At 43.0% G+C, this 26,934-nt stretch overlaps 1 protein-coding gene across 1 annotated transcript; it reads left to right on the top strand.

The window, feature by feature from the left end:
• Nucleotides 1-10,568: 10,568 nt before the first annotated feature.
• On the top strand, nucleotides 10,569-22,830 carry LOC138967708 (uncharacterized). The gene is made up of 9 exons (XM_070340362.1): nucleotides 10,569-10,613; nucleotides 11,137-11,194; nucleotides 11,636-11,757; nucleotides 12,193-12,300; nucleotides 13,207-13,314; nucleotides 14,402-14,509; nucleotides 16,324-16,431; nucleotides 17,394-17,551; nucleotides 18,480-22,830. Exons 1-9 carry the CDS (start codon nucleotides 10,569-10,571, stop codon nucleotides 20,920-20,922), a joined length of 3,258 nt encoding a protein of 1,085 aa, XP_070196463.1. The 3' UTR covers nucleotides 20,923-22,830.
• The last annotated feature ends 4,104 nt before the right edge of the window (nucleotides 22,831-26,934 follow it).

The raw sequence follows: 26,934 nt of genomic DNA, 5'->3' as shown, positions 1-26,934 counted from the left end.
CTAATATTGTGAGTTCTGTATTTGGTTAAGCAAAGCCCAAACACGTTTCTCCTTTCAGGCTTGTGCTGAATTGATATCAGTTACTATAAGCATGGAGTGGAGTATACAAAATATCACCAGAGGTTGGTCGCTTTAACTTACATTCAGCCGAGACTGAGCTGACACTCATACATTGTTTTTATCCAGTAGCATCGATATCAACATAAATTACATGGATTAAAGAGGACACATTTTGTAACCTTTTGTCGTGAAATATGAGCCTTTTGATGAGATCTGTGAACTGTGTCATTGACAGCTTCTCTTGGTAATTTCATGAGTCAAGAGATTCGTGTCTTTTTTGATCGTGTCAGGCACTGACTTGTTAACCAAAATACTGCAAGGCGGACGGGGGGGGGGGGGGGGGGGGGGAGAGAGAGAGAGAGAGAGAGATAGAGAGAGAGACAGAGAGAGAGAGACAGAGAGAGAGAGAAAGAGAGAGAGAGAGAGAAAGCAATAGAAAGAGGAGAGAGGGAGCGAAAGGAAGAGAAAGGGGAGAGAGGGAGAGAGAGAGAGACTGAGAGAGAGGGAGAGGGAGAGGGAGAGAGTAGGACACAGACAGACAGAGAGGGACAGAGAGAGGGACAGAGACAGAGAGAGTTGGTTGGATGTTATCACATGTCTGGAGAACCCAGGCGGTCATCCAAGACAGAGACTGAGAGTTATCATAGATATCAACACTGATAGAAAGCGACTTTAAAAGTGATGCGATATCCGACCCTTCAGTCCTGAAATATGAAACTTGATGAGATACATGAATTGTTTCCTCAGCAACTTGTCTTCTTCTATTTTTTTCCTCTCGAGTCAAGTGATTCTGGTTTCCTTGATTGTATCAGACGCAGGCTTGTTTACCCAAATACTGGGTTGAGACCCGCTGAGTTCGTTGACCTGTGCCTCTTCTTTGATTTATTGTCTGTGACTGAAGGGGTGGGGGTGGGGGGTGGGGGTAATGCAATCGGAGAAAGATAAGAGTGGTGTGGTGGGGGGGGGGTAAATAGATTAGAAAAAGAGAGACAGAATGACAGACAGAGACAAAGAGAGAGAGAGAGAGAGAGAGAGAGAGAGAGAGAGAGAGAGAGAGAGAGAGAGAGAAAGAGATAGTAACAGACAGACAGACAGACAGACAGACAGGCAGACAGACAGATGGGCGGACAGACGGACAAACACAGATTTACAGTGCAAGTAATAGTGTACTCAAATAATAATCACAGACACACGCATACACATCGAAATCAAGCGCCTGTACACCTTTCACTGACAACCGACTTCAACATCAATTATACTTTGAGTTGTTGTCACGTGACTGGGTGGACGTGCATCACCCCACCTTGACACGCACATTGTATCGACCTGTTCAAGGCACCTTTTTTGTCATGTCGACCATTCGCTGTAGATCAACATAGATAGATACGGCCTAGGGAATTGTCGCATTGTTTTGCGACACAGGAAGAGTTTGCAACAAAGTTGCGACAGGTAATTTGATGACACCTTCTTCTTTTGCGATCGACAGGCCATGCATCTCAGTCGTTAACGCGCTAGGGACGCCACAAAAATGTCTGTCCGACGTACGGAGGTCATCTGTGGTCTCGGAGACACACCATGACAAGAGTTGCAGCAAGCCACTGCACGTGCGACAAGCTATGTGGGATTTGCGACAGACAAATATCTTGTGTATTGTTGATTTGTCTGGGCATCTTACCCAGGGTAGGAGCATACTTCCTCTCCGACATACAGAACACACACAAAAACACACACAAAAAACACACACACAAACACACACGAAAGAACCCTGCGTGGATGCTCTCTGTTGAGGTGGGCAGGTCTGGACAGGTTTGTGGTGGTTGATGTGTGTGTTTAGAGGGAGCGGTCAGCGACCATAAACTCTATTTAAACGAGACAGATATGCAGCAAAAAAAAGGGGGGGGGGTGTAGAGGTTATGCAGGAGGAAGTGATAGCGGAGTCCCGTGGGAACAAATGCGAGGAATGGAAGAGGGTTGGAGGGCAGGGAGGAGGTGATGAGTGAAGGAGAGCATCTGGAATGACACAATGGTAACAGATAAGGGAGTCCGAGAGAGAGTGAGTACCGAAGCCAGTAGTAGCAGCGCAGCGGCAGCAAGCAAGTTCAGCGATTTTCAGTTCTGCAAAAAATGGAGTTCAATTTTACTTCATGGGCAAAGAATCTGCCCCAACCTGTGGTTGAGGTTCTGGAAAAAGAGGAGTTCACAACCCTCAGTACTTGAAATATGCAGGAGAAAAGGACCTGGAAAGCCTCGGGGGAGGTGTCACGCTCAAGCTGGCCAACAAACCAAAGTTGGACAAAGTATCCCCCTTCCACTGGATCGTGGCAAATGCAAGAATAATGGCAAAACTAATGAATGCACCGGACTTCGACCACGAAGCCTACCTCGGTTATACGGAGATGGTGGGCGAGCTCGGCTCGGCGCAAGATTCTCCTGGCAGTCGGTGCTCCTGTACGACGACGAGTACAGGAAGCGCCAGGCTACCAGCGGGTTTGCTTGGGAGACCCCCAACCCCCACCTGTCCACAGTGATTCTCCGTGATCGTACCCAACAAGTTCTAGGCAACAAAAGCGGCAAGGCCACGATGGGAAGCGGCGGTATAGACCTTTTCGGTATCTGAGCAGCTCTCGCGAGACACGCTCTTTGTTATGCTTTGAACATCGCGAGAACTTCGAACCTTGGCTTGTGCAGCTCGCACGAGATCGCTGTACCGCATGCTTTGCTATGCTCTGAAGTTTGCGAGAGAGTACGAGAGCTTGGAATACCGATAGGGTCTATTCGACGACCTGTGGGACCCAATGTGAAGGAGGTGTGCCTGCAGTACACAGCAACAGCACCAACCTGTCTGACCGTGCAAGACCAGTGGTTGCTATGACCAGACATCCAAACTGAACAGATAGACTAACGTTCCCAAATCAATTATCAACAACACAAGAATGGTAAGGTATTGGAACGTTTTAATTTTAACAAAACACGACGTTCACAAGAACATCGGTCCAATGACCTTTTCAGTGGAAAGACAGACAGACAGACAGACAGACAAATAAATGAAGTGAAACGTTCCAATACCCTGACATTATTGTGTTTTTGATGGTTGATGCGACCAATTACACGGTAATGAGGGTATCTTTAATTTCGTTGATAGACATGGGTGTCCTTAACTTGCTGCTGCTGAAGACATCGATGACGTTAAAACTGAATGGCATCATAGGTGTTATAGTTACGATCAAAATTAGTCCAGCAAAACAGTTCTGCAGTATTTTCCGTGATTGTTTACGCGGAGAGGGAAGGCACCTTTCACCTATATCCTTGACACGCGCATTGCATCGATCAGCGACCTGTACAGACAGCAGCATGTCGCAGCCACAATGCAACGTTCGCCCTGCTGTCTGATCGTGCAACATGGGAGGATGGTATCGACATTACAGTTCATTGCCCTCCGAGAAATGCTGAAGGGTTGGGGGGTCGGGAGGGGGTAGAGCGGAGCAAGTGGGGCAAAGGGCGACTCTGGACTGTGTGTGTGTGTGTGAGTGTGTGTGTGTGTGTGTGTGAGTGCAGAAGAAAACTAAACCATGTAAAATGAGCTGCACGCGCAGTCGAACACACACACAAACACACACACGCACGCACACACACACACACACAAATACACACACACACACACAAATACACACACACACACGCACGCATACCTACACTAGAAAAAAAGTTATTCGCAAAGTAGGAATTGGCTAGTAACATTGAATACAAAACGAATTTGTATCAGACACTGAACGAAAACAACCCTTTATACTCGCGAAAGGGAGCTGGTTTTGTCGAGTAATGTTTCTGTATCAGACACTGAACGAAAACAACCCATTATACTCGCGAAAGGAAGCTGATATGTCGAGTAATGTTTCCCCTGACCGACGGTGTTTACTGAGATAAACAGCATCAACATGTTTTATGTGCATGGTGTCCGTGCTTCGTGCTCAGAATCAGAAATACGCTTGATCATAATTATGCAGTGCAGTGATGAACTAGGATGTGTGGCTAAAATTTCGAAAAGTGGTTTACCTCCCCGTCATAAGACCCCCTCCTCCGAACTGTCCGAACTAAATCGTTAACGATAGTCTTTTGTGTGTAAGCGATACCACAGGTCTATCCAGGCTTTTTCATGTGAAACGTGTATAATTTTACTTTTGATACAACCTGCATGACTGCCGCTCCCTGTGCGGCGCAGACTTTTTTTTTAATAACTTAATTGAGTAGGTGGTATCTTGGTCAATCAACAAAATGAGTACAACCCGCAATCCCCAATTTGCACAGAAAGCAGTCAGAGAAGAAAGATGCTCTTCTCACATGTAACAGTTAGTGAGCGAGTTTTCGCGAGGAACAGGGTTGAGCTATGGTAGGGTCACTGCGCATGTCTGGTTTTTTTCTTCGCGGAAACGCTGTTGGGTTGTGTCCAGTCGCGTCCCTTGCAACAAGATGGCGACAAGCGCGTTACGGATTTACTGTTGTGGAGAGTTGATGGACGACGATGATGAACAAGCAGTTGATGTGAATGTAATGCCAAAACATCGAACTATCGATTCGAACGTCAATGAAGAAGTGAGCGTGAAAATCGAGCGCAAAACAGCCGGGTAAAAGTTCAGGGCGCTAAAGTACATTTGAGCCGAAATCGCACCCAAACTCCTGTTGACCTCATTTCTTCCCAAAATAAACATCACTGCTAAAATAAAATGCATTAAAACCAAGACAGTATCCAACCCAGTATCCTTAATTTTTGAAAGGCTAAGTGATTTACAACAAATGTCTTCTCACAATCCGTAACTTTGTCAAAAAATATTTGCAGAAGTTTCTCACCTCGCCTTGGCAGCCATCTTGGAACTGGAGAGACCCTACGCAGGAAGCAAGGTTGAAAGTTGGTTAACCGGTGACGTCACTCCAGTCGTACCGGACCGAGTTTTTGCGACCTCCGGTTCGACTCGAGTCACCTTAGTTGACGCTAAAACTCCCTCAGTGTGTGTTCCAATGGAAGGTTGCTCTTGCATGCACATGTAACAGTTAGTGTGTGTCCCAATGGAAGGTTGCTCTTCTCACATGTAACAGTTAGTGTGTGTCCCAATGGAAGGTTGCTCTTCTCACATGTAACAGTTAGTGTGTGTCCCAATGGAAGGTTGCTCTTCTCACATGTAACAGTTAGTGTGTGTCCTAATTGAACGATGCTCTTTGGTATATTTCTTGTATTTCCATTGTACTCTTGTCAAATCCATGATGTAACTATTGCACTCTTCTAACACATAAAATAGTGGATAAATAAGGGTGCACGAAATACATCATAGCTGGCTCTACTTTTTGTCGTCCTTGACATTCCAAAAGCAAATGTACCTGTAAGACCGGATGTGCAAGGGGTCACCACGCCTTTGAGAACATGCGCGAGAGTCGTTCAGTGCTATATCTATAGAGAATACTACATGGCTTGCTGTGTCGTACCCGATTTACAGGATTTTTAAAAAAAATATTGAACTGCGAGCGAAAGCGAGCTGTTCACTATTTGAAAAAGCAACGAGTGTAAATCTAGCTGGTACGACACAGCAAGCCATGTAGTATTCTGTTTATACTACATACTGTACTGACGTGTATTTTACTGAAAAATGTCCTGCAGACGAGGCAGCTAAATTGAAGACGCTTGTTTTGGAACCTCGATCTCTTCTAAAGCCTCGTGCAATCTATTACGTCAAAGCAAAGAAACGTCACTCTGAAAGTGTGGCGTGACGTGTTAGTTCTGAAGATTCATCGAGGGTAATTAGCGAGCGCAATTTTTGTGTTTCTATAATGACGTTTGTCTCGGTGACTTTGGCATCATAAGCAGTGGAAAAACAGGTCCCTGCCAGACTTGCTTGACAAGTGACCTCATTTACATGATATACACACGTGTGATTTGAACGATTATTATCTCACGTGTGTCTCTCTCACGTATGTAGGATAAAGCTTAGTTTTGGTCTCGTCTTCCCGAGACTATCATCACAGCGTCATAGATTTCATGAAGTCTGTCATCCATCGCGTCATATTATGGGGACGTAATCTGTTATGTTTCCTTCTATTCGCAGTTCTGTTTCTCTCTTGTGATCAACATGACAAGCTGTATGTGTTTGAGTGTGTGTGCTCGTGCTCTCAACTAAAACAGAAGTCAAACTAGCAATCGTTAAAAACCCAGTCCGTTCGAGAAGCAATGTTATGCTCATGTGAAGTTACAGTGTACCTGGTACACACGTTCTTATCGGTACATCATCGACTACGACTGTTCTCTGGACAAGCTGTTCGATGCAATTTGCGAGTTTTTCTATCTCTTCTGTGGTGCAGTAGGCCCTTATAGACGATGAAGGTGTCCAAGATATCAGGAGATGCGTGTGTAACCACTAGGTATTCAGTCAAATCCGTGTAAGAGGCTTTCAGCTGACGGGGACACCCAAGCCACCATTATGCACCGACTTGACATAGATCAACAGACGTGCCTTTAGAATAATGTATGCGCAGAGGTGCCTCATCTGAACAGACAACTAAAGCTTGATGTTTCCGTCACACGTTGTCTTTTGGATCTTCATGGGATATACAGTTTACTCGCCAGAGGCTCGTGAGTCCCTTGGTATTCATCCGCTGGGTCTTGACTGAAATACAAGCCATATTAAAAACCACTCGTGTTGTAACCTCTATATACAAAACACACTCACACACACACACAAAACATCGAACACCACCAACACCGAATAAACAACAACAACAACAACAACGAGTAAAATTTACGGATTGTTTGTATTTACTGTGTAAGGGCTTGTCTGCCATGTTCTTTTTGTAAATGTGTTTGAAGACACCACCATAAGCCGTAGGCTTGTTGTCTTCACCCTATGTCGATGTACATTTGCTGAACATGTAAATATGAATAAACATTGTTTAAACCAACAACAACAACAACAACAACAACAACAACAACAACAACAACAACAACAACAACAACAACAACAACAACAACAACAAAAGCCTTCGACAGAGTGTGGCATAAGGGCTTGTTGCACAAATTATATGCTATAGGCATAAGAGGTGTTTTATTAAAATGGTTTGAAGATTATTTGACAGACAGGTTACAAGCCGTTGTTATCCAAGGCAGGAAATCGACATACGGACGTGTTTGTTCAGGTGTTCCCCAAGGTTCTGTTCTGGGGCCCTTGTTGTTCCTTGTGTACATTAACGATATTGTCATTGATATCGAATCTGTCATTAAACTTTTTGCTGATGATACCAGTTTGTATTTATCTCTAAATGATGCAAACACGCGGACACAGATCTTAAATACAGACTTAGCCAAAATTGCACACTGGGCGGAAAAATGGAAAGTTAATTTCAATAATTTAAAAACAGATTTGATGACCTTTTCCAGAAATAGAATGCCTGAAACCCTTCCTCTTGTATTTGATGGAACAATTCTGAGAGAAAACCACGTTCACAAACATCTTGGTGTACTGATTCAGAGCGACTGCAAATGGGAATCACATGTTCAGTCAATTATATCTAAAGTACGTGTTCTTCTCTCATGTTTTCGGTCCTATAAGTATCGCCTTAGCCGAAAGGCACTTGAACTTATGTATAAATCTTTTATTATTCCCCATTTTGATTTTTCTGACGTCATATGGGATAATTGTTCTGACAGATTAGCTACTTTATTAGAAAACTTGCATCTTGATGCCATAAGAACCATTATAGGTGCAGTTCGTGGCACGAGCCACCAAAAACTGTACGATGAATTAGGATTTACAACACTGAAGGAGAGGCGAAAAAGACACAAATTGATTTTGTATTTCAAATTAGTCAATGCACGCGTGCCACCATACTTACTAGTAGTGGAAAGGCGTCCGCCTCGTGATCGGGAGGTCGTGGGTTCGAACCCCGGCCGGGTCATACCTAAGACTTTAAAATTGGCAATCTAGTGGCTGCTCCGCCTGGCGTCTGGCATCATGGGGTTAGTGCTAGGACGGGTTGGTCCGGTGTCAGAATAATGTGACTGGGTGAGCCATGAAGCCTGTGCTGCGACTTCTGTCTCTTCTTCTTCTTCTTCTTCTTCGTTCATGGGCTTAGACTCCCACGTACACTCGTGTTTTTGCACGAGTGGAATTTTACGTGTATGGCCGTTTTTACCCCGCCATTTAGGCAGCCATACGCCGCTTTCGGAGGAAGCATGCTGGGTATTTTCGTGTTTCTATAACCCACCGAACTCTGACATGGATTACAGGATCTTTTCCGTGCGCACTTGGTCTTGTGCTTGCGTGTACACACGAAGGGGGATAAGCCACTAGCAGGTCTGCACATAAATTGACCTGGGAGATCGGAAAAATCTCCACACTTAACCCACCAGGCGACAGCGGCCGGGATTCGAACCCTCGACCTTCCGATTAAGAGGCCGACGTCTTACCACCCCGCCACAGCGCCCGTCGCGACTTCTGTCTTGTGTGTGGCGCACGTTATATGTCAAAGCAGCACCGCCCTGATATGGCCCTTCGTGGTCGGCTGGGCGTTAAACAAACAAACAAACAAACACATACTTACTAGAACGTTTGCCTCCTCTCGTTGCCTCTGTGAACCCTTACCATAGACGAAGACCACTTGACAGACAGACTCCCCACTCTCGAACTGAATTGTATAAAAAGTCATTTTTTCTGTCTTCGACTTCCCTGTGGAATGAGCTTCCAGATACTGTTAAACAACTTGATTCTATTGGGTTATTTAAAAAACGTATTAGTTCTGAGGATTCTGTTGTTCCCTCGTAACACATCTGATCGAAAATCAGAAATTATCCATTGCAGACTGAGATTGAGGATCAGCAATCTAAATAGTGATCTATTTGACAGACATTTAATTCCCGACCCGTCATGCACTTGTGGTTATCCTGTTGAAAATGCGGAGCACTATATTTTCCATTGCCCCTTATCTCTTCAAATACGTGAAGTCACCTTGTCAACACTGCCCAACTATGATTTGCTAACCGCTGATGATTTTCTGAATGGCAATAGAGACAGGCCAGACAGCGAAAATGCATTGATATTTGACCAGTTACTGTATTTAGGTTGATCTTATTAAGCAAACGTTTTGAATAATGAATGCGTTTATCTCATCCATGTTCGAAACGACCATGTGCAGTACTGTTTACATTTCCTTGTTCTGGTAGTATTCTATTTTCAACCATGTGGAAGTCATTGTATGCGTGTGTGTGCGAGTGAGTGTGCGAGCGCGTGTGAGTACTGTTGTTAGTTTAGCATTGTTTTTACATTTAGTCAAGTTTTGACTAAATGGTTTTTTTTTGTTTTTTGTTGTTGTTGTTGTTGTTGTTTCCTTTTATTGTTTCATGTTTGTCTACCATAATTTACCATTATTATTTTGACATTATTCCAAACTTGTTATATTAAAATCGTCCGCCAAATTTCATTTGCTTTTAAGAGTACGCTCATAAGCTTAGCTTGTTGTGCTCCATGTTCCTAATTTCATGTATGCGGCAATAGTACCAATGACATTTATTGAATAAACTTGTTTAAACCAACAACAACAACAACAACAACAACAACAACAACAACAACAACAACAACAACAACAACAACGACGACTAAACAAATAGAAGAACAGAGAGCAGTCCAGCAAATTATGGCGGAACTCAAACACAACCAGACTGACTGAAATCATTCCAACGAAACTCGAACATACAAACACAAACACGCCCCGAACAAAACTCAAAACAATACCACGTGGTCGGCATCAGTCGTTTTTCCGCCACATCCGACGACCGTGCTGTTTCAAGCACTCGGCTCCTATTTTGACTGCTCCGGAGACCAAATAAAATGAAATGGCAGCTGTTTACTAAAGCACCATCCACAGGCCAGAAGAAGCCCAACTGCTTCTGTTTGTTTTCGGTCCCCCCCTTTCCCCGGCCACAAGTGGTCCCTCCCAACGTCTCCGCTGAGCGACGCTTCCTGCAGGGGTGAACGACCGGTCACTTTGTGACCTATTTCTGACGTCACGACTGAGCGTTTTGCGGTCACGGTCAAGGGCGGGGCGAGACGAAGTGAATGGCTTGCGGCACGTGCTGGGGTTGCTGATTGGGAGTCGATGAGACCAGAGTGAGTGAGTAAATGGTGTTTTAAAGACAGTGTAAGCAAACTTTGTTTGGAACTGTTTGATGTGTGTGTGTGTGTGTGTGTGTGTGTGTGTGTGTGTGTGTGTGTGTGTACGTTCCTATCCATCAAACCCGGTTCACGGCTAGTTAACACTAAGTAAAAACTGGGTTCATTTGAAAACTCGGTGCATGAATCAGGAACCCACTTTTTTTAAGCATGAGAAAAAGTTGCAAAGGAGACCCATTTTGAGGATTTGGTGCTTTTCGCGTGTATGGACGTCACACTCGCCTTAGCCGAAAGCTTGGTTGGACTTCTAACACTTACACGCGATCAAGGGACGTCACTCTGAATTCCCCGATTATCTTCAACATGGCGACTGGAGCCCGCAGTTGGCGGGATGGTCCTGTTAATTCGGTAAGTTGATTCTAGAGTTATCATTGATGACTTATTTATGTATACTGCCTCGATTTTAACTGAAGTAGAACATTAGCATGCGAACCAGGGACGAGTTGCTAATCGCTAACGCCGAAGCGCGTTCGACTTGCTTTCCAAGGCGCTTTTGCTTTGCTTCGCAGTTTTCTGCTTTGGACTGGAGTGGAGTTTGGTTTTGTGCATACATACATCATTATATGTCATGATGCAATGAGTGTGCGACACATACTTTCACTTTTAATTTTAAGTTGCGGTGATTTAAAATCCCTCTCGGGCTTGTCCATCGGTCCAAATAGATTTGTAGACTGATTCTGTAATTTAAACATCACATGTGCGTTGTTTTTTTGAAAACGGTTTTCAGTCACAATCATGACAATGCAGACAAACACTTCTTCTTCTTCTCATTACTGAGGTGATATATACAGGGGTGTAGAAAGGCTAGCTATAGATGCATGTTGTCAGGAGGGTGAATTCATGGTTTTATCAAGAACGGTTTGCTTTGCAGGACCTGTTTCAGAGAGTCCCCATCACAAGAGGATTACTCATGCTGCAGGCTTCTCTTGGTAAGTGTACCTTTTCTACTGCTCAATTCTTATTACTTTCTTTTTCATTAGATAAATGGTTCAGTAACCAAAATCCCAGTTATACATAATTATATGTATGATAATTGATAGTATCTTTTTATCTTATCATTCAATCTAATATTGTGTCCTCGCAGAAGACACTTTCCTCCTAGTCCTAGCTTTCCTCATGCCCCTTTGGTGTATAATCAAATGGGTACAACTACAGTACTAGCATGGCTGAGGGTAATCCAGTGATAGACTCTCAACCTGTCCTCTGTGTTGGGTTAATTGTAATTATCCTTTCGCTCAATGGAAGAGAAACATGATTTATTCTACGTGCCTACTGCCTTGGTTGAATGATTTAAGTGTTGGACTCATGGTTCATGCCTGCAAGTTCAAAACCCGCTTGGTACGGACTGTGACAATCTATAATTATTTTAGGAGGAGGACCTCAGGAGGAGAAGAAGCGACATAAGGCGGTGGAGAGACGTCAGGGCCTAGAAGCAGCCAAGACTCACGTCGTCGACAGTCCCATGTGTGGGCTGGCTCTGCAGACCGCTCTGGTCAGTAGTCAGTTTAATCGTTGTGGTGTCTGGTCAGTAGTCGGTTTAATCACTGTGCTGTCTGGTCAGTAGTCAGCTTTGCTTCACATTGCTTCTTGTGTCTTGTATTGTGTTGCCATGGTCTTGTCAGTAGTCAGTTTAAACATTGTGTTGCCTGGTCAGTAGTCAGTTTAATCGCTGTGCAGTCTGGTCAGTAGTCAGTTTAATCATTGTGCTGTCTGGTCAGTAGTAAGTTTAATAGCTGTGCTGTCTGGTCAGTAGTCAGCTTTGCTTCACATTGCTTCCTGAGTCCTGTATTGTGTTGTCATGGTCATGACCATCACATTGCTTCCTGTGTCCTGTATTGTGTTGCCATGGTCATAACCATCACATTGCTTCCTGTGTCCTGTATTGTGTTGCCATGGTCATAACCATCACATTGCTTCCTGTGTCCAGGAGGAGAAGAAGCGACAGGAGGCGGCGGAGAGACGTCAGGGCCTGGAAGCAGCCAAGACTCACGTCGTCGACAGTCCCATGTGTGGGCTGGCTCTGCCGACCGCTCTGGTCAGTAGTCAGTTTAATCGCTGTGCTAATCTGGTCAGTATAGGCAGTTTAATCACTGTGCTGTATGGCCAGTAGTCAGTTTAATCATTGTGCTGTCTGGTCAGTAGTCAGTTAATCATTGTGCTGTCTTGTCAGGAGTTAATTTAGTCACTCACTGTGGTGTCTTGTCAGTAGTCAGTTTAATCGTTGTGCTGTCTGGTCAGTATAGTCAGTTTAATCACTGTGGTATCTTGTCAGTAGTCAGTTAAATCATTGTGCTGTCTGGTCAGTAGTCAGTTTAATCACTGTGCTGTCTGGTCAGTAGTCAGTTTAATCGCTGTGCTGTCTGTTCAGTAGTCAGTTAAATCATTGTGCTGTCTTGTCAGTAGTCAGTTAAATCATGGTCAGTAGTCAGTTTAATCACTGGGCTGTCTGGTCAGTAGTCAGTTTAATCACTGTGCTGTCTTGTCAGTAGTCAGTTAAATCATGGTCAGTAGTCAGTTTAATCGCTGTGCTGTCTGGTCAGTAGTCAGTTTAATCGCTGTGCTGTCTGGTCAGTAGTCAGTTTAATCGTTGTGGTGTATGGTCAGTAGTCAGTTTAATCACTGTGCTGTCTTGTCAGTAGTCAGTTTAAACATTGTGCTGTCTGGTCAGTGGTCAGTTTAGTCATTGTGCTGTCTAATCAGTAGTCAGTTTAATCATTGTGCTGTCTGGTCAGTAGTCAGTTTAATCGCTGTGCTGTCTGGTCAGTAGTCAGCTTTGCTTCACATTGCTTCTTGTGTCATGTATTGTGTTGCCATGGTCATAACCATCACATTGCTTCCTGAGTCCTGCATTGTGTTGCCATGGTCATGACCATCACATTGCTTCCTGTGTCCTGTTTTGTGTTGCCATGGTCATAACCATCACATTGCTTCCTGTGTCCAGGAGGAGAAGAAGCAACAGGAGGCGGCGGAGAGACGTCAGGGCCTGGAAGCAGCCAAGACTCACGTCGTCGACAGTCCCATGTGTGGGCTGGCTCTGCCGACCGCTCTGGTCAGTAGTCAGTTTAATCGTTGTGCTATCTGGTCAGTATAGTCAGTTTAATCACAGTGCTGTATGGTCAGTTGTCCGTTTAATCATTTTGCTGTCTGGTCAGTAGTCAGTTTAATCACTGTGCTGTCTGGTCAGTAGTCAGTTTAATCACTGTGCTGTCTGGTCAGTAGTCAGTTAATCATTGTGATGTCTTGTCGGGAGTTAGTTTAGTCACTCACTGTGGTGTCTTGTCAATAGTCAGTTTAATCGTTGTGCTGTCTGGTCAGTATAGTCAGTTTAATCACTGTGGTGTCTTGTCAGTAGTCAGTTTAATCACTGTGCTGTCTTGTCAGTAGTCAGTTAAATCATTATGCTGTCTGGTCAGTAGTCAGTTTAATCGCTGTGCTGTATGGTCAGTAGTCAGTTTAATCACTGAGCTGTCTGGTCAGTAGTCGGTTTAATCATTGTGCTGTCTTGTCAGTAGTCAGTTTAATCACTGTGCTGTCTGGTCAGTAGTCAGTTTAAACATTGTGCTGTCTGGTCAGTAGTCAGTTTAATCACTGTGGTGTCTTGTCAGTAGTCAGTTTAATTGTTGTGCTGTGTGGTCAGTAGTCAGTTTAAACATTGTGCTGTCTGGTCAGTAGTCGGTTTAATCATTGTGCTGTATGGTCAGTAGTCAGTTTAATTGCTGTGCTGTCTTGTCAGTAGTCAGTTTAATCATTGTGCTGTCTTGTCAGTAGTCGGTTTAATCGCTGTGCTGTCTTGTCAGTAGTCAGTTTAATCATTGTGCTGTCTTGTCAGTAGTCGGTTTAAACGCTGTGCTGTCTGGTCAGTAGTCAGTTTAATCATTGTGCTGTCTGGTCAGTAGTCAGTTTAATCACTGTGCTGTCTGGTCAGTAGTCTGTTTAATCACTGTGCTGTCTGGTCAGTAGTCAGTTTAATCGCTGTGCTGTCTGGTCAGTAGTCAGTTTAATCATTGTGCTGTCTGGTCAGTAGTCAGTTTAATCACTGTGCTGTCTGGTCAGTAATCAGCTTTGCTTCGCATTGCTTCTTGTGTCCTGTATTGTGTTGCCATGGTCATAACCATCACATTGCTTCCTGTGTCCAGGAGGAGAAGAAGCAACAGGAGGCGACGGAGAGACGTCAGGGCCTGGAAGCAGCCAAGACTCACGTCGTCGACAGTCCCTTGTGTGGGCTGGCTCTGCCAACCGCTCTGGTCAGTTGTCAGTTTAATCGTTGTGCTGTCTGGTCAGTATAGTCAGTTTAATCACTGTGCTGTATGGCCAGTAGTCAGTTTAATCACTGTGCTGTATGGCCAGTAGTCAGTTTAATCGTTGTGGTGTCTGGTCGGTAATCAGTTTAATCATTGTGGTGTCTGGTCAGTAGTCAGTTAATCATTGTGATGTCTTGTCAGGAGTTACTTTAGTCACTCACTGTGGTGTCTTGTCAGTAGTCAGTTTAATCGCCGTGCTGTCTGGTCAGCAGTCAGTTTAGTCATTGTGCTGTCTGGTCAGCAGTCAGTTTAATCGCTGTGCTGTCTGGTCAGCAGTCAGTTTAATCGCTGTGCTGTCTGGTCAGCAGTCAGTTTAATCGCTGTGCTGTCTGGTCAGTAGTCAGTTTAATCGCTGTGCTGTCTGGTCAGTTGTCAGTTTAATCACTGTGCTGTCTGGTCAGTAGTCAGTTTAATCGCTGTGCTGTCTGGTCAGCAGTCAGTTTAATCACTGTGCTGTCTTGTCAGTAGTCAGTTTAATCGCTGTGCTGTCTGGTCAGCAGTCAGTTTAATCGCTGTGCTGTCTGGTCAGTAGTCAGTTTAAACATTGTGCTGTCTGGTCAGTAGTCGGTTTAATCGCTGTGCTGTCTGGTCAGTAGTCAGCTTTGCTTCACATTGCTTCTTGTGTCATGTATTGTGTTGCCATGGCCATAACCATCACATTGCTGCCTGAGTCCTGTATTGTGTTGCCATGGTCATGACCGTCACATTGCTTCCTGTGTCCTGTATTGTGTTGCCATGGTCATAACCATCACATTGCTTCCTGTGTCCTGTATTGTGTTGCCATGGTCATAACCATCACATTGCTTCCTGTGTCCTGTTTTGTGTTGCCATGGTCATAACCATCACATTGCTTCCTGTGTCCTGTATTGTGTTGCCATGGTCATAACCATCACATTGCTTCCTGTGTCCTGTTTTGTGTTGCCATGGTCATAACCATCACATTGCTTCCTGTGTCCTGTATTGTGTTGCCACGGTCATAACCATCACATTGCTTCCTGTGTCCTGTATTGTGTTGCCATGGTCATAACCATCACATTGCTTCCTGTGTTCTGTATTGTGTTGCCACGGTCATAACCATCACATTGCTTCCTGTGTCCTGTATTGTGTTGCCACGGTCATAACCATCACATTGCTTCCTGTGTCCTGTATTGTGTTGCCATGGTCATAACCATCACATTGCTTCCTGTGTTCTGTATTGTGTTGCCACGGTCATAACCATCACATTGCTTCCTGTGTCCTGTATTGTGTTGCCATGGTCATAACCATCACATTGCTTCTTGTGTCCTGTATTGTGTTGCCATGGTCATGACCATCACATTGCTTCCTGTGTCCTGTTTTGTGTTGCCATGGTCATAACCATCACATTGCTTCCTGTGTCCTGTATTGTGTTGCCACGGTCATAACCATCACATTGCTTCCTGTGTCCTGTATTGTGTTGCCATGGTCATGACCATCACATTGCTTCCTGTGTCCTGTATTGTGTTGCCATGGTCATAACCATCACATTGCTTCCTGTGTTCTGTATTGTGTTGCCACGGTCATAACCATCACATTGCTTCCTGTGTCCTGTATTGTGTTGCCATGGTCATAACCATCACATTGCTTCCTGTGTCCTGTTTTGTGTTGCCATGGTCATAACCATCACATTGCTTCCTGTGTCCTGTATTGTGTTGCCACGGTCATAACCATCACATTGCTTCCTGTGTCCTGTATTGTGTTGCCATGGTCATAACCATCACATTGCTTCCTGTATCCAGGAGGAGAAGAAGCGACAGGAGGCGGCGGAGAGACGTCAGGGCCTGGAAGCAGCCAAGACTCACGTCGTCGACAGACCCATGTGTGGGCTGGCTCTGCCGACCGCTCTGGTCAGTAGTCAGTTTAATCGTTGTGCTATCTGGTCAGTATAGTCAGTTTAATCACTGTGCTGTATGGCCAGTAGTCAGTTTAATCACTGTGCTGTATGGCCAGTAGTCAGTTTAATTGTTGTGGTGTCTGGTCAGTAGTCAGTTTAATCATTGTGCTGTCTGGTCAGTAGTCAGTTAATCATTGTGCTGTCTGGTCAGGAGTTAGTTTAGTCACTCACTGTGGTGTCTTGTCAGTAGTCAGTTTAACCTTCGCCGGCACTCGTGGGTCTGTGCGGAACCAGAAGGGTGTTTGATTGCAAATATCTCTTAAACGAGTTGGAATTTTTTAATGAGCTTTTAGAAATGCCTCAGACACCCAACAAGCTATCATCTCCTAAAAGCTCATTAAATTTCAGTGATAATTAATTAATTAATTAATGGTCAAATTTAGACTACACACGGAAGCATTCGTGGGGACGTGCGGACCCATACTTTTCAAAGAAGGAAAAGCGGACCCATACTTCTCAAAGAAGGAAAATTGTGCTAACCCTTCCGTGGCACTCGTGGGGCCATGCAGACCCATAATATTTTAATTGTTCCAAATACTGTGTATAATTAATTAATTATCACTGAAATTTAATGAGCTTTTAGGAGATGATAGCTTTTTAGGTGTCTGAGGCATTTCTAAAAGCTCATTAAAGAATTCCAACTCGTTTAGGAGATATTTGCAATCAAACACCCTTCTGGGTCCGCACGGACCCACGAGTGCGTCCGTGTGTAGTCGATAACGAGTGCCGGCGAAGGTTAATCATTGTGATGTTTTGTCAGTAGTCAGTTTAATCATTGTGCTGTCTGGTCAGTAGTCAGTTTAATCATGTGGTTTGATGTTCTACTGTTTCTTGCTTTTATATCCGTGGCCCCTACAAAGATTTCCTTGTTACTTAAAACGACAGTAACATCTTGAATGTTGTGGCACCTTGCAGAGTCGGAAGAACCATCTGAAGAAATGTACGTCCAACCTGGATGTGGAGACCGACCAGCTGCTGTCTGCTGTAAAAAGACAGGAGGAGAAACATAGTACTGATGCCCCCGCCGACCTAGCTCGAATGGTCATGGATCAAAGCCCCACCACCACATCAAGGTAGGTACGGGAGGATGTTGGAAGATGTTCATTTCCATTCTAGAGGTGTGTACATAGGATTGACAACTCTTGTATTGGTGGATATGTAGGTTTTCACATCCCTTCAATATATAGGCATAAAAGTGGGTATTTCTCCTCTGTGCCTGTGGACTGGTGGGTTGGTAGATATTCACATCCAAAGATAGGTGAGTAGGTAGACACTCACTCCAGACAGCATGGTAATCCGGCTAAGAAGATGAGTCGTTTGTTGGATGGGTAGGTAATTAGCTCAATCCGGAAGGGTGGGTAGGTAAGAATGCACATCCAGAGATAGTTGGGGAGGATGATAAGTATTCATTCATCCTGTAGAGGTGGAGAGGTAGGGATTTAATCTCTTTTTATACCAGATAGACATCCACTCTCCTTTTGTTTTGGTAACATTTTTCAGTGAATGTAAACAAGTTGCTGTAGGCTGTATTTTTAGAAATCTCGGCTAAAAGTGTTCTTGCAGGAATGCTTATGACCGGGTGTGTGGTAAACATAAAATGTTACAATAATGTTGACTGGTAAGCAGTGTTTGAACAGCTGAAATGAAGACAGTGAGATTGTGGCACACTGTTTTCAACCCTTTGTTATTAAGTGATTATTTTTAAAGTTTGTCAGCAATTTTTCACCAAAATTAATAAACAAAATTATATTTTCACTATGTAACTATAATAACATGCTGACCTATCTTAAACTCTCTTTTTTCTAATGTAAATCTTGACATATTCAAGTACATTTTGTTTTTTAGGGTGTGAGTCTACTTTTGATGCTCACATTGTGGCACTGAATCATACCTATCGTGTTGACTTTTGGCACAACATCAGCATACCGCTAGTTTTACAGACACAACACAGCGGAGCTGAGCTAGTAGAGTGAGCAATGTCTTTTTCCCTTCTGTTTTCAGAATGACACGATTGAAGAATCCTGAATCAGATGACCTGGCTGATGAACAGGACTATGAAACAACGTCCATGGTGGGGTCTTCTTCATCGGAGTGGCTGCCAAGTGACCCTGATACACATGACAGTGATTATTATGTCAGTGATTCTGAAAGCATACGGGTTAGTGAATCAGAAGAATCAGTTACTGATGAAATAATGTATCCTATGCTTGGTGACTGCGTACACAAAGATAGTGAGCCAAAATCAAATCCACAGCCTGATGCATTGACAACTAAGACCTACCAACAGCATGATGGACCTACTTCTGTCACGTGTCCACAGCCTGATGAACTGACTTCTGTGGCGTGTGCACAGCCTGATGGACCGACTTCTGTGACGTGTCCACAACCTGATGAACCGACTTCTGTGGCGTATCCACAGCCTGATTCAGAGTGTACTTCGGGCGGGTTGAAAAGGCACTGTTGCATGTTTTGCCAGAAGTTGAATACAAAAATGTCAACGCACCTCACGCGTTGTCATGCTCTAGAACCAGAGGTTTCGGCAATACTGAAAATGAGAAAAGGGCATCCAGATCGGAGAAACGCCTTTATTAAGTTACAGGATGAAGGTGATTATCATTATAACTGCAAAGTTCTCAGGGATAAAGAAGGACCGCTGATTCCAAAATACAGAAAGAGAATAGAACCTACAACACAACCAGACTATAGGGCATGTCCTCACTGCAAAGCTATTTATCGCAGACAGCTTTTGTCCAAACATGAACTAAACTGCCCACAAAGATCTTGTGATTCAAAACGCTTGAAGAAAGGACAGTGTGCCATCATTGGCAGGCTATTGCTTCCCCTGCCTCCTGATGTCAGTTCATCATTTTTCGCAAATGTTTTGTCCAAACTTAAGAAAGATGACATTGGGCGTATTGTCATGGCAGATTCCTTGATTCTGAGATATGGCGAGAGACTATATTCCAGAAGAGATTGTGAAGAGCACACATATGGTCAGATCAATGGCCGTTTGAGAGAGCTCGGGAGGCTTTGTCTACTACTAAGGAAGAACACATCAATGCAAGTTGCAAACTTAACTCAGGCCATTGACCCAGCCAATTTTGACGCAGTGTTGAAGTCAGTTCGAGAGCTTGGTGAATTCGATCAAACAGCAAACATGTATAGCAAAGGTGCTCTTGTCATGAAAATTGGGTACAGCTTGAAAAAGTGTGCACAAATCATGAAAGCAGAGGCAATTAAGACCAATGATAATGACACCCAAAACAAGTGTGAGCGGTTTGAGGCTTTGTACTCCAGTGATTGGTTCGATGTGATATCTGCATCCGCATCACAGTCGATCGGAAGAGCGAGGATGAACAAAACAAAGCTCCTGCCTTCTGTCAAGGATGTTGAGAAAGTCAACTGTTTGCTGGAGAAAGACATGCGTAGTGACTCATATGTTACTCTTGCAAAATCAACTCTTGCATCTGTTACTGTCTTTAATCGCAAACGTGGCGGAGAGGTGCAAAGAATGAAACTCTCAGATTATGAGCGCAGTAAACAGAGGAGTACAAACCCACCTGAAGAAGAACTTTTGGCAGACTTGACTGAAACTGAAAAGAAACTTGTCAACATCTTTCACAGGGTTGAGATCAGGGGGAAATTCAACAGAGCAGTTCCAATACTTTTGACACCAAGCATGGTGGAAAGTGTGGAGTCGCTGATTGCCATGCGTTCCCTCATGGACTTACACTCGCCTTACCTGTTTATCACAGCCACTGGTCAAAGGCCGTACCGTGGTCCACGAGTGTTGCAAGAGTATGCCAATGCTGCCCAAGTCTCAGATGCGTCATTATTCACTGCAACAACATTGCGCAAGCAATTGGCCACACTGAGTCAGGCTATGGCTATCTCTGAGTTAGATCAAGATATGCTTGCCACATTCTTGGGTCATGACCTGCGAATCCATCGTAGCATCTACAGACAAACCCTTGATGTAGTGCAGAAAACTAAAGTTGCCAGCTTTTTGCTCAAGGTAAATCGAGGAGTTGATCTTCCGAATATGTCTGATGTCTGTGTGAATGACGAGGTTCTTGAAACAGAACAGCTGGGTGCAGATGACACTGAAGACAAGTCAGAGGATGAAGATCAGCTGGATATTGGCTTGCAAGAGTCAGCAAACAATGATCAAATGTCTTCCTCTCAGGCAGCAAGAGCTACACACCTTCCTACACCCAAAACAACAAGCAGAAGGACTGTGAGACCAACTCGTGCAAAGAGATCTTGGACTGAAGATGAATCAAAAGCTGTCCAGAAACATTTGTCACATTGTTTTGTCCTGAACAGAGTTCCTCAAAAACATGAGTGTGAGCAAGCTTTGGCTTCTGAACCAGTGTTGAAAAACAGAAAATGGACTGACATAAAGTTTTTCGTTTATAACTTGCAGAAGAAAAAGTTGCGATAAATGAATGGTCCTGTTGGTTGCTTATGGAAATATGCCTCCAGTATCACTTGCAGTCTTGTTAAAGGACCTCATAAAACTGGCCTTACTTTATTTCAGTATGATTTTGTTAGTCTCTTTTTGTTCCCTGGTTTGTTTTGTATGCCTCTTACCAACATGTAAGCAAGGCGAGTTGGTGCCACAGGCAGCATGAACTTGGAGTTGTGTGCTTTGGGGGAGAGCAAGAGTTACTAAACTTGTTTAAAATTGATATTTTTCTCACCCGCCTCATTTACAAATTCCATTCAGTGTAACTAGATATTGATAATTGAACACAAGAGCGTGTTGTATTGTCTCATCCAAATGACTTGTATATATTTGACCTTTTATAGTATTTGATACATGTGCAAGTGCATTTCTTTTATTGTGTGTTTCTCCTTGAAGTTGAACTTTTATGGATTGGCACATGTACGGTGTAAGCCCGATAAGGCTGGCATGAAAATGTGGTGTGAAGTGTACTGTACAGTTGGTTTTATGCAGCACAGATTTTGGCTGTGCCATACATTTTGATGTTTGGCTGCAGTGTATATTTGGTTTAGGCGATAAACGGATGGTCCTACCTCCCCACCCGGGTTAGGGGGGAAGAATTTATCCGATGCTCCCCAGCATGTCGTAAGAGGCGAAGAGGCGACTAACGGATGCTGTTTCTCCTTTTACCCTTGTTAAGTGTTTCTTGTATAGAATATAGTCAATTTTTGTAAAGATTTTAGTCAAGCAGTATGTAAGAATTGTTAAGTCCTTTGTACTGGAAACTTGCATTCTCCCAGTAAGGTAATACATTATATTGTACTACGTTGCAAGCCCCAGGAGCAAATGTTTGATTAGTACTTTTGTGAACAATGGTGTGAAGTGTATTGTACAGTTGGTCTTATGCAGCACAGTTAGCTGCGTCTTACATTTTGATGTCAGGCTGCAGTGTATGTTGGGTTCAGGCGATAAATGGATGGTCCTGAGATGGGTTTTTTGGTCTTGTCTTCTCTCTCCAGACTTGGATACTTTTTTTGTTGCAATGATTATAAATGAGGACGAGGATGATTCAAGATGATGCTATAAAGTTCTGTTCCAGTCTAAGACAAGGCTGTACTCTACGCTACCTTTTATAATCTATCCTGGCTTCAACCAGGCCTGAGAGATACAGACACCTGCAGTTTTGGTCAGGCAATTTGAGCAACTCTTGGAGACTCATCCATTAAGTGGATGAAACTCCACTGTGTAGCCCCAAGTCTTCCCATTTGAGCCCATAGCATATATTCAATTGTGGGTAAGAGTCAGAGCCAAACAATTTCATAATATATATATATATGTGTGTGTGATAAGACTGGTACTCACCACCATCCACCCCCAAATCCACGACGCTAGCCACAGAGGCTGGTTATGATGCACAATATTTTATTTGTTTACATATATATATATGTGTGTGTGTGTGATGTGCAAGAGCTTTGATGTTAATAACCATAACAAAATTATATTATTTTGATTTGATTCTATTGGCCCAATTTTGATGCCATTTAACATGAGATAAATTTTCTTGACTTGCCTGTGACACAAATGTTGATATGTTAATAATGACACTTTAACGATGCTGTTAAGAACGGTTTATATTCTTTCCTTGTTGATGTAATGGACCCTTTGTGATGGTGTTTAGCCAAGATTGATACAAAATCAAGCTTTCTTGACTGTTATGGTCCGATTTGACAGAATATAGTGTATCTGAAAATGACCTTCATGACAAATAAAGGAGGTGGAGAGAGAGGGACAGCTACAGGTTCTGAAAGCCTAGGTTGTGATTTGTACCTATTCACCTCTCTAAAAGCAGCTTAGTTTTCTCGGCCAGGAGAGCCTTTTGAGGACATTCAACTATTGGGAAGTACCCAGAGGAGTAAACTTCCTCCCCCCCCCCCCCCACCCCCACCACCCTCCGAAGGCTGCAGCAAGCCAAGCTACTATGTTCATTTGTTTTCCTGGGTAAATATTTTGTCAATGCATATTTGTTCTCAATAATGTCAGGGAAACATTGTTGCCATGGGAGATTATTTGTATGTATACTGTACTGACAGTGACACAAACGACAGCTGGAGGAAACTGGTGAACGTTATTCAGTGTCTCAATGACTCTTCACAGAGTTAATGGAGAAGAGAAAGATGATGATCAAACAATTAAATCGTGTAAACTGAAATTAGATGTTGAACACAACAGCTTGGTGTATTGTTGTATCCAAATCACTCTACTGCAATTTATCTTTTTATTGTATTGATGTGCAAATATAATTTGTATTATATGTTTTTCCTTGAACAATTGTGGATTGCTGTTCAATGCACATAAGGTGTAATGTTGGCATGACAATTTTGTGTGAGATTCACTGTCGAGTTGGTCTTATAGCCTTGATATGGCCCCAAGTGGTCAGCTAGGCTTAAAGCGGGTCCTTAATCAACAGGGAACACCAGACACAGAACAGTTTACTCATTGAAGTTAGCAAAATGTTCGGTGTTCGTGCATGCTGTGTGCCATGTTCCGTGTTGATTAAGAGCCCGCTTTAAGCAACATGATTTGATTTGAGTTAGTCTTATGCAGCACAGATTTTGGCTACGCCATACATTTTGATGTTAGGCGATAAATAAAGGGTCTTCAGATGGGTTTTTTGTAGTGAGAAGTGTATTGTACAGTTGGTCTTATGCTGACATTTTGATGTCAGGCTACACCATGTTCAGGCGATAACTGGATGGTCTTGATATATTTTTGTGTGTCGACATCTCTTTCCAGAATTGAAGACTTGTTTTCTTAAACTATTATGGATGACCTAAATGCACATAACGTTGCCATAATAACTTGGTATGAGATCCACAGTAGAGTTGGTCTTATAGCCTTGATGTGGCCCCAGCTGGTCGACGAGGCTTAAAGCGGGTTCTTAATCAACACCAACATGGAACACGGAACAGTTTGCTCTTTAAAATTAGAAAAATGTTCTGTGTTCTGTGTGCCGTGTTCCTGGTTGATTAAGAGCCCACTTTAAGCAACATGATTTGATTTGAGTTTGTCTTATGCAGCACAGATGTCAGCTGCATTCATACATTTTGATGCTAGACTGCACTGTAGATTTGGTTTTACTTAAGGTGACAATGCTCATTTATTTTTGAGTTTGTTTGTTTGTTTGTTGTTCATTTGGGATCGTAGGCTCCAATTATCTTTCAGATTGTTTTGTTTTTATATAAAGTTTGTCCAAGTTCAAAAAGAATTGCAAAAATCACGGTAACTTTGGTCAAATGCTGTACATGTGCTAACACTCAAAAACTTCTGTCATTATTGTAGTTACAGGTAAAATTAGCGCAGTTTTAGTTTATTCAGTGTTTCTTGCTTGAAACATTTCTAAAAAGGTTATAATGGTTCAAAGGATCATCACAGTTGTCCCTCTGTTTGGACAGTTTTGGTTACATTAAGACATTGTTATATTTGGTTCGTTGCTTGATGTACATATAACGGTCAATAAAATATGTTTAATACATTTGTTCTGCTTTTTTTTTTCATTCTTGTATGGAAGCGTGACAGAGAGACCGTTTTTACTTTTTGTTTGTCAGCAATTGATATTGATGTGTGAACTAGTAACTAGGTTTAGCTTGATGCTAGTTGTAAATACAACAAAATCATGATAACAATTTAAAAAATATATGAATGAGAATTATTGTAAACGCTAAAAAAAAAACAAGCTTGATGAGAAAGTGAAGGATGGGGGCAGGTGGGGGGGGGGGGGGGGTCTCACTCTGCGTCATCCAGTGGCATTAACCCTGCATTGCTCACTGCGACTCCCAATGCCTGGCCATCTCCCCGCACACTGTCAAAGCCCCAATATCAGCATAGGTTTAAACAGTTTTTATCCATATATTTGTTCACAATTGCTTATTTTAAGTGCTGCTTGAAAGCTTAATTTACATATTATATATATACAAGTCACAACTATTGACATAATTATTAAGAAACCAAAATTCAATGATCCTAGATTAGTTTCAGCATTGACATGGAACTGTCAATATAAAACCGACAGGAAGACATCAACCTGAGTAGACTAAACTACTCCTCTGGTGGAGTTTACTTGAGCTTGTTCTGATTGTAAGTACCCAGGACACCCACCACCTACTAAGTCCCTATTGACAACATTAATTGCTTTGTCACAGAGCCAACTTCAATGAGTTCCCCTCTTACGCCCTTCCCCCACCTCAAATTCTGGATGGTGCAATCACGTCCCTCGAATGACAGTGCTCAGTCCTGAATTTACCAGTATTGGCTATCCCGATCAGAACTAAACCAGGCCACATACATGGAGAGGAAATCAAAGCTGAGGTCACCAGGAGAACAGCGGTCTAACTAATTCTAAGGGACACCGAGCCTGAGACTTCTTTTCATGATGATCAATGAATATGATGATATGGTCTGAGACTACGTGACAGGGTTGTATACTGAGCATCCTCTCATGATTTATCCCGGCACCAACCAGGCTCAAGACAGACACCTGCAGTGTTGGTCAGTAGACTGCGTAACAGGGCTGTACTCTTCCCTTCCTCTCATAATATATCCCGACATCAACCAGGCTTAAGACACACATTAGGCTGCAGAAGACGACCTTGTAAGTTTCAGCAAAATCCATTCAGTTTCACGAAAATCGGTCCATAACTTATCGAGTTATGCGATAACCAAACAAAGTAACAGGAACGTATTCGGCGGAGCTAATAAACGGACAGACTTTCAGCAACGAAAACAGTCATAATCTCCTGCGACAAAATGTTGTGGTGGGGCTTACTTGTCCACTTTGGTTGTTCGGGGAGTGTGTACAGAGCCCCACTTGTTCAAAGAAACCTGGTTTTTCAGACATTAATAACATCTTTAAAAAAGTGAATCCAACTTTCCGTTTTCAATTGTTGCTATCACAAGACATAGTTTTACATGTGTGTTGAAGATGAAGGTTGTAAATGTATTATAAATAGGGGAACCCAGTTTGCCTAAGTTTGACAAGGAACCCAGTTTGGCGGAAAGGAACGTATGTGTGTGTGTGTGTGTGTGTGTGTGTGTGTGTGTGTGTGTGCTTATCTTGAAAGCTGGCTTACTTTCAAATTACACGCCTTTACGGCGCATGCAGTCTCGACCGAAGTTACAGTATCCTTACTTTTTGATAGAATATCAGTGAATACGGCATCGATAAAACTATACACATTTTTCCGATAATAAGAGAAATCGAACCCCGGGGGAGAGACCGAGAGAGACAGAGCACGCAAACGCAAACGCACACACCACCACCTCTGCTTCATAAGTTTTCTCCTTCATCTCAACATCTTTTCCCCTCCATTCTGCGTCACCAGAAAAAACAAGTCGCGTAAGGCGAAAATACAATATTTAGTCAAGTAGCTGTCGAACTCACAGAACACGTGGAATTGACAAGAAGAGCGGGGTATTCGTTGCGCTGAGAAGGATAGCACGCTTTTCTGTACCTCTCTTTGTTTTAACTTTCTGAGCGTGTTTTTAATCCAAACATATCATATCTATATATTTTTGGAATCAGGAACCGACAAGGAATAAGATGAAAGTGTTTTTAAATTGATTTCGAAAAAAAAAATTTGATAATAATTTTTATATATTTAATTTTCAGAGCTTGTTTTTAATCCGAATATAACATATTTATATGTTTTTGGAATCAGCAAATGATGGAGAATAAGATAAATGTAAATTGGGATCGTTTTATAAATTTTTATTTTTTTTTACAATTTTCCGATTTTTAATGACCAAAGTCATTCATTAATTTTTAAGCCACCAAGCTGAAATGCAATACCGAACCCCGGGCTTCGTTGAAGAGTACTTGACCAAAATTTCAACCAATTTGGTTGAAAAATGAGGGCGTGACAGTGCCGCCTCAACTTTCACGAAAAGCCGGATATGACGTCATCAAAGACATTTATCAAAAAAATGAAAAAAATGTTCGGGGATTTCATACCC

The sequence above is a fragment of the Littorina saxatilis genome, linkage group LG5, assembly GCF_037325665.1.
Source record: "Littorina saxatilis isolate snail1 linkage group LG5, US_GU_Lsax_2.0, whole genome shotgun sequence".
NCBI classification, from domain to species: domain Eukaryota; kingdom Metazoa; phylum Mollusca; class Gastropoda; order Littorinimorpha; family Littorinidae; genus Littorina; species Littorina saxatilis.
Note: the sequence above shows the minus strand (reverse complement) of the source record. Positions and strands in the feature narration are given on the sequence as shown.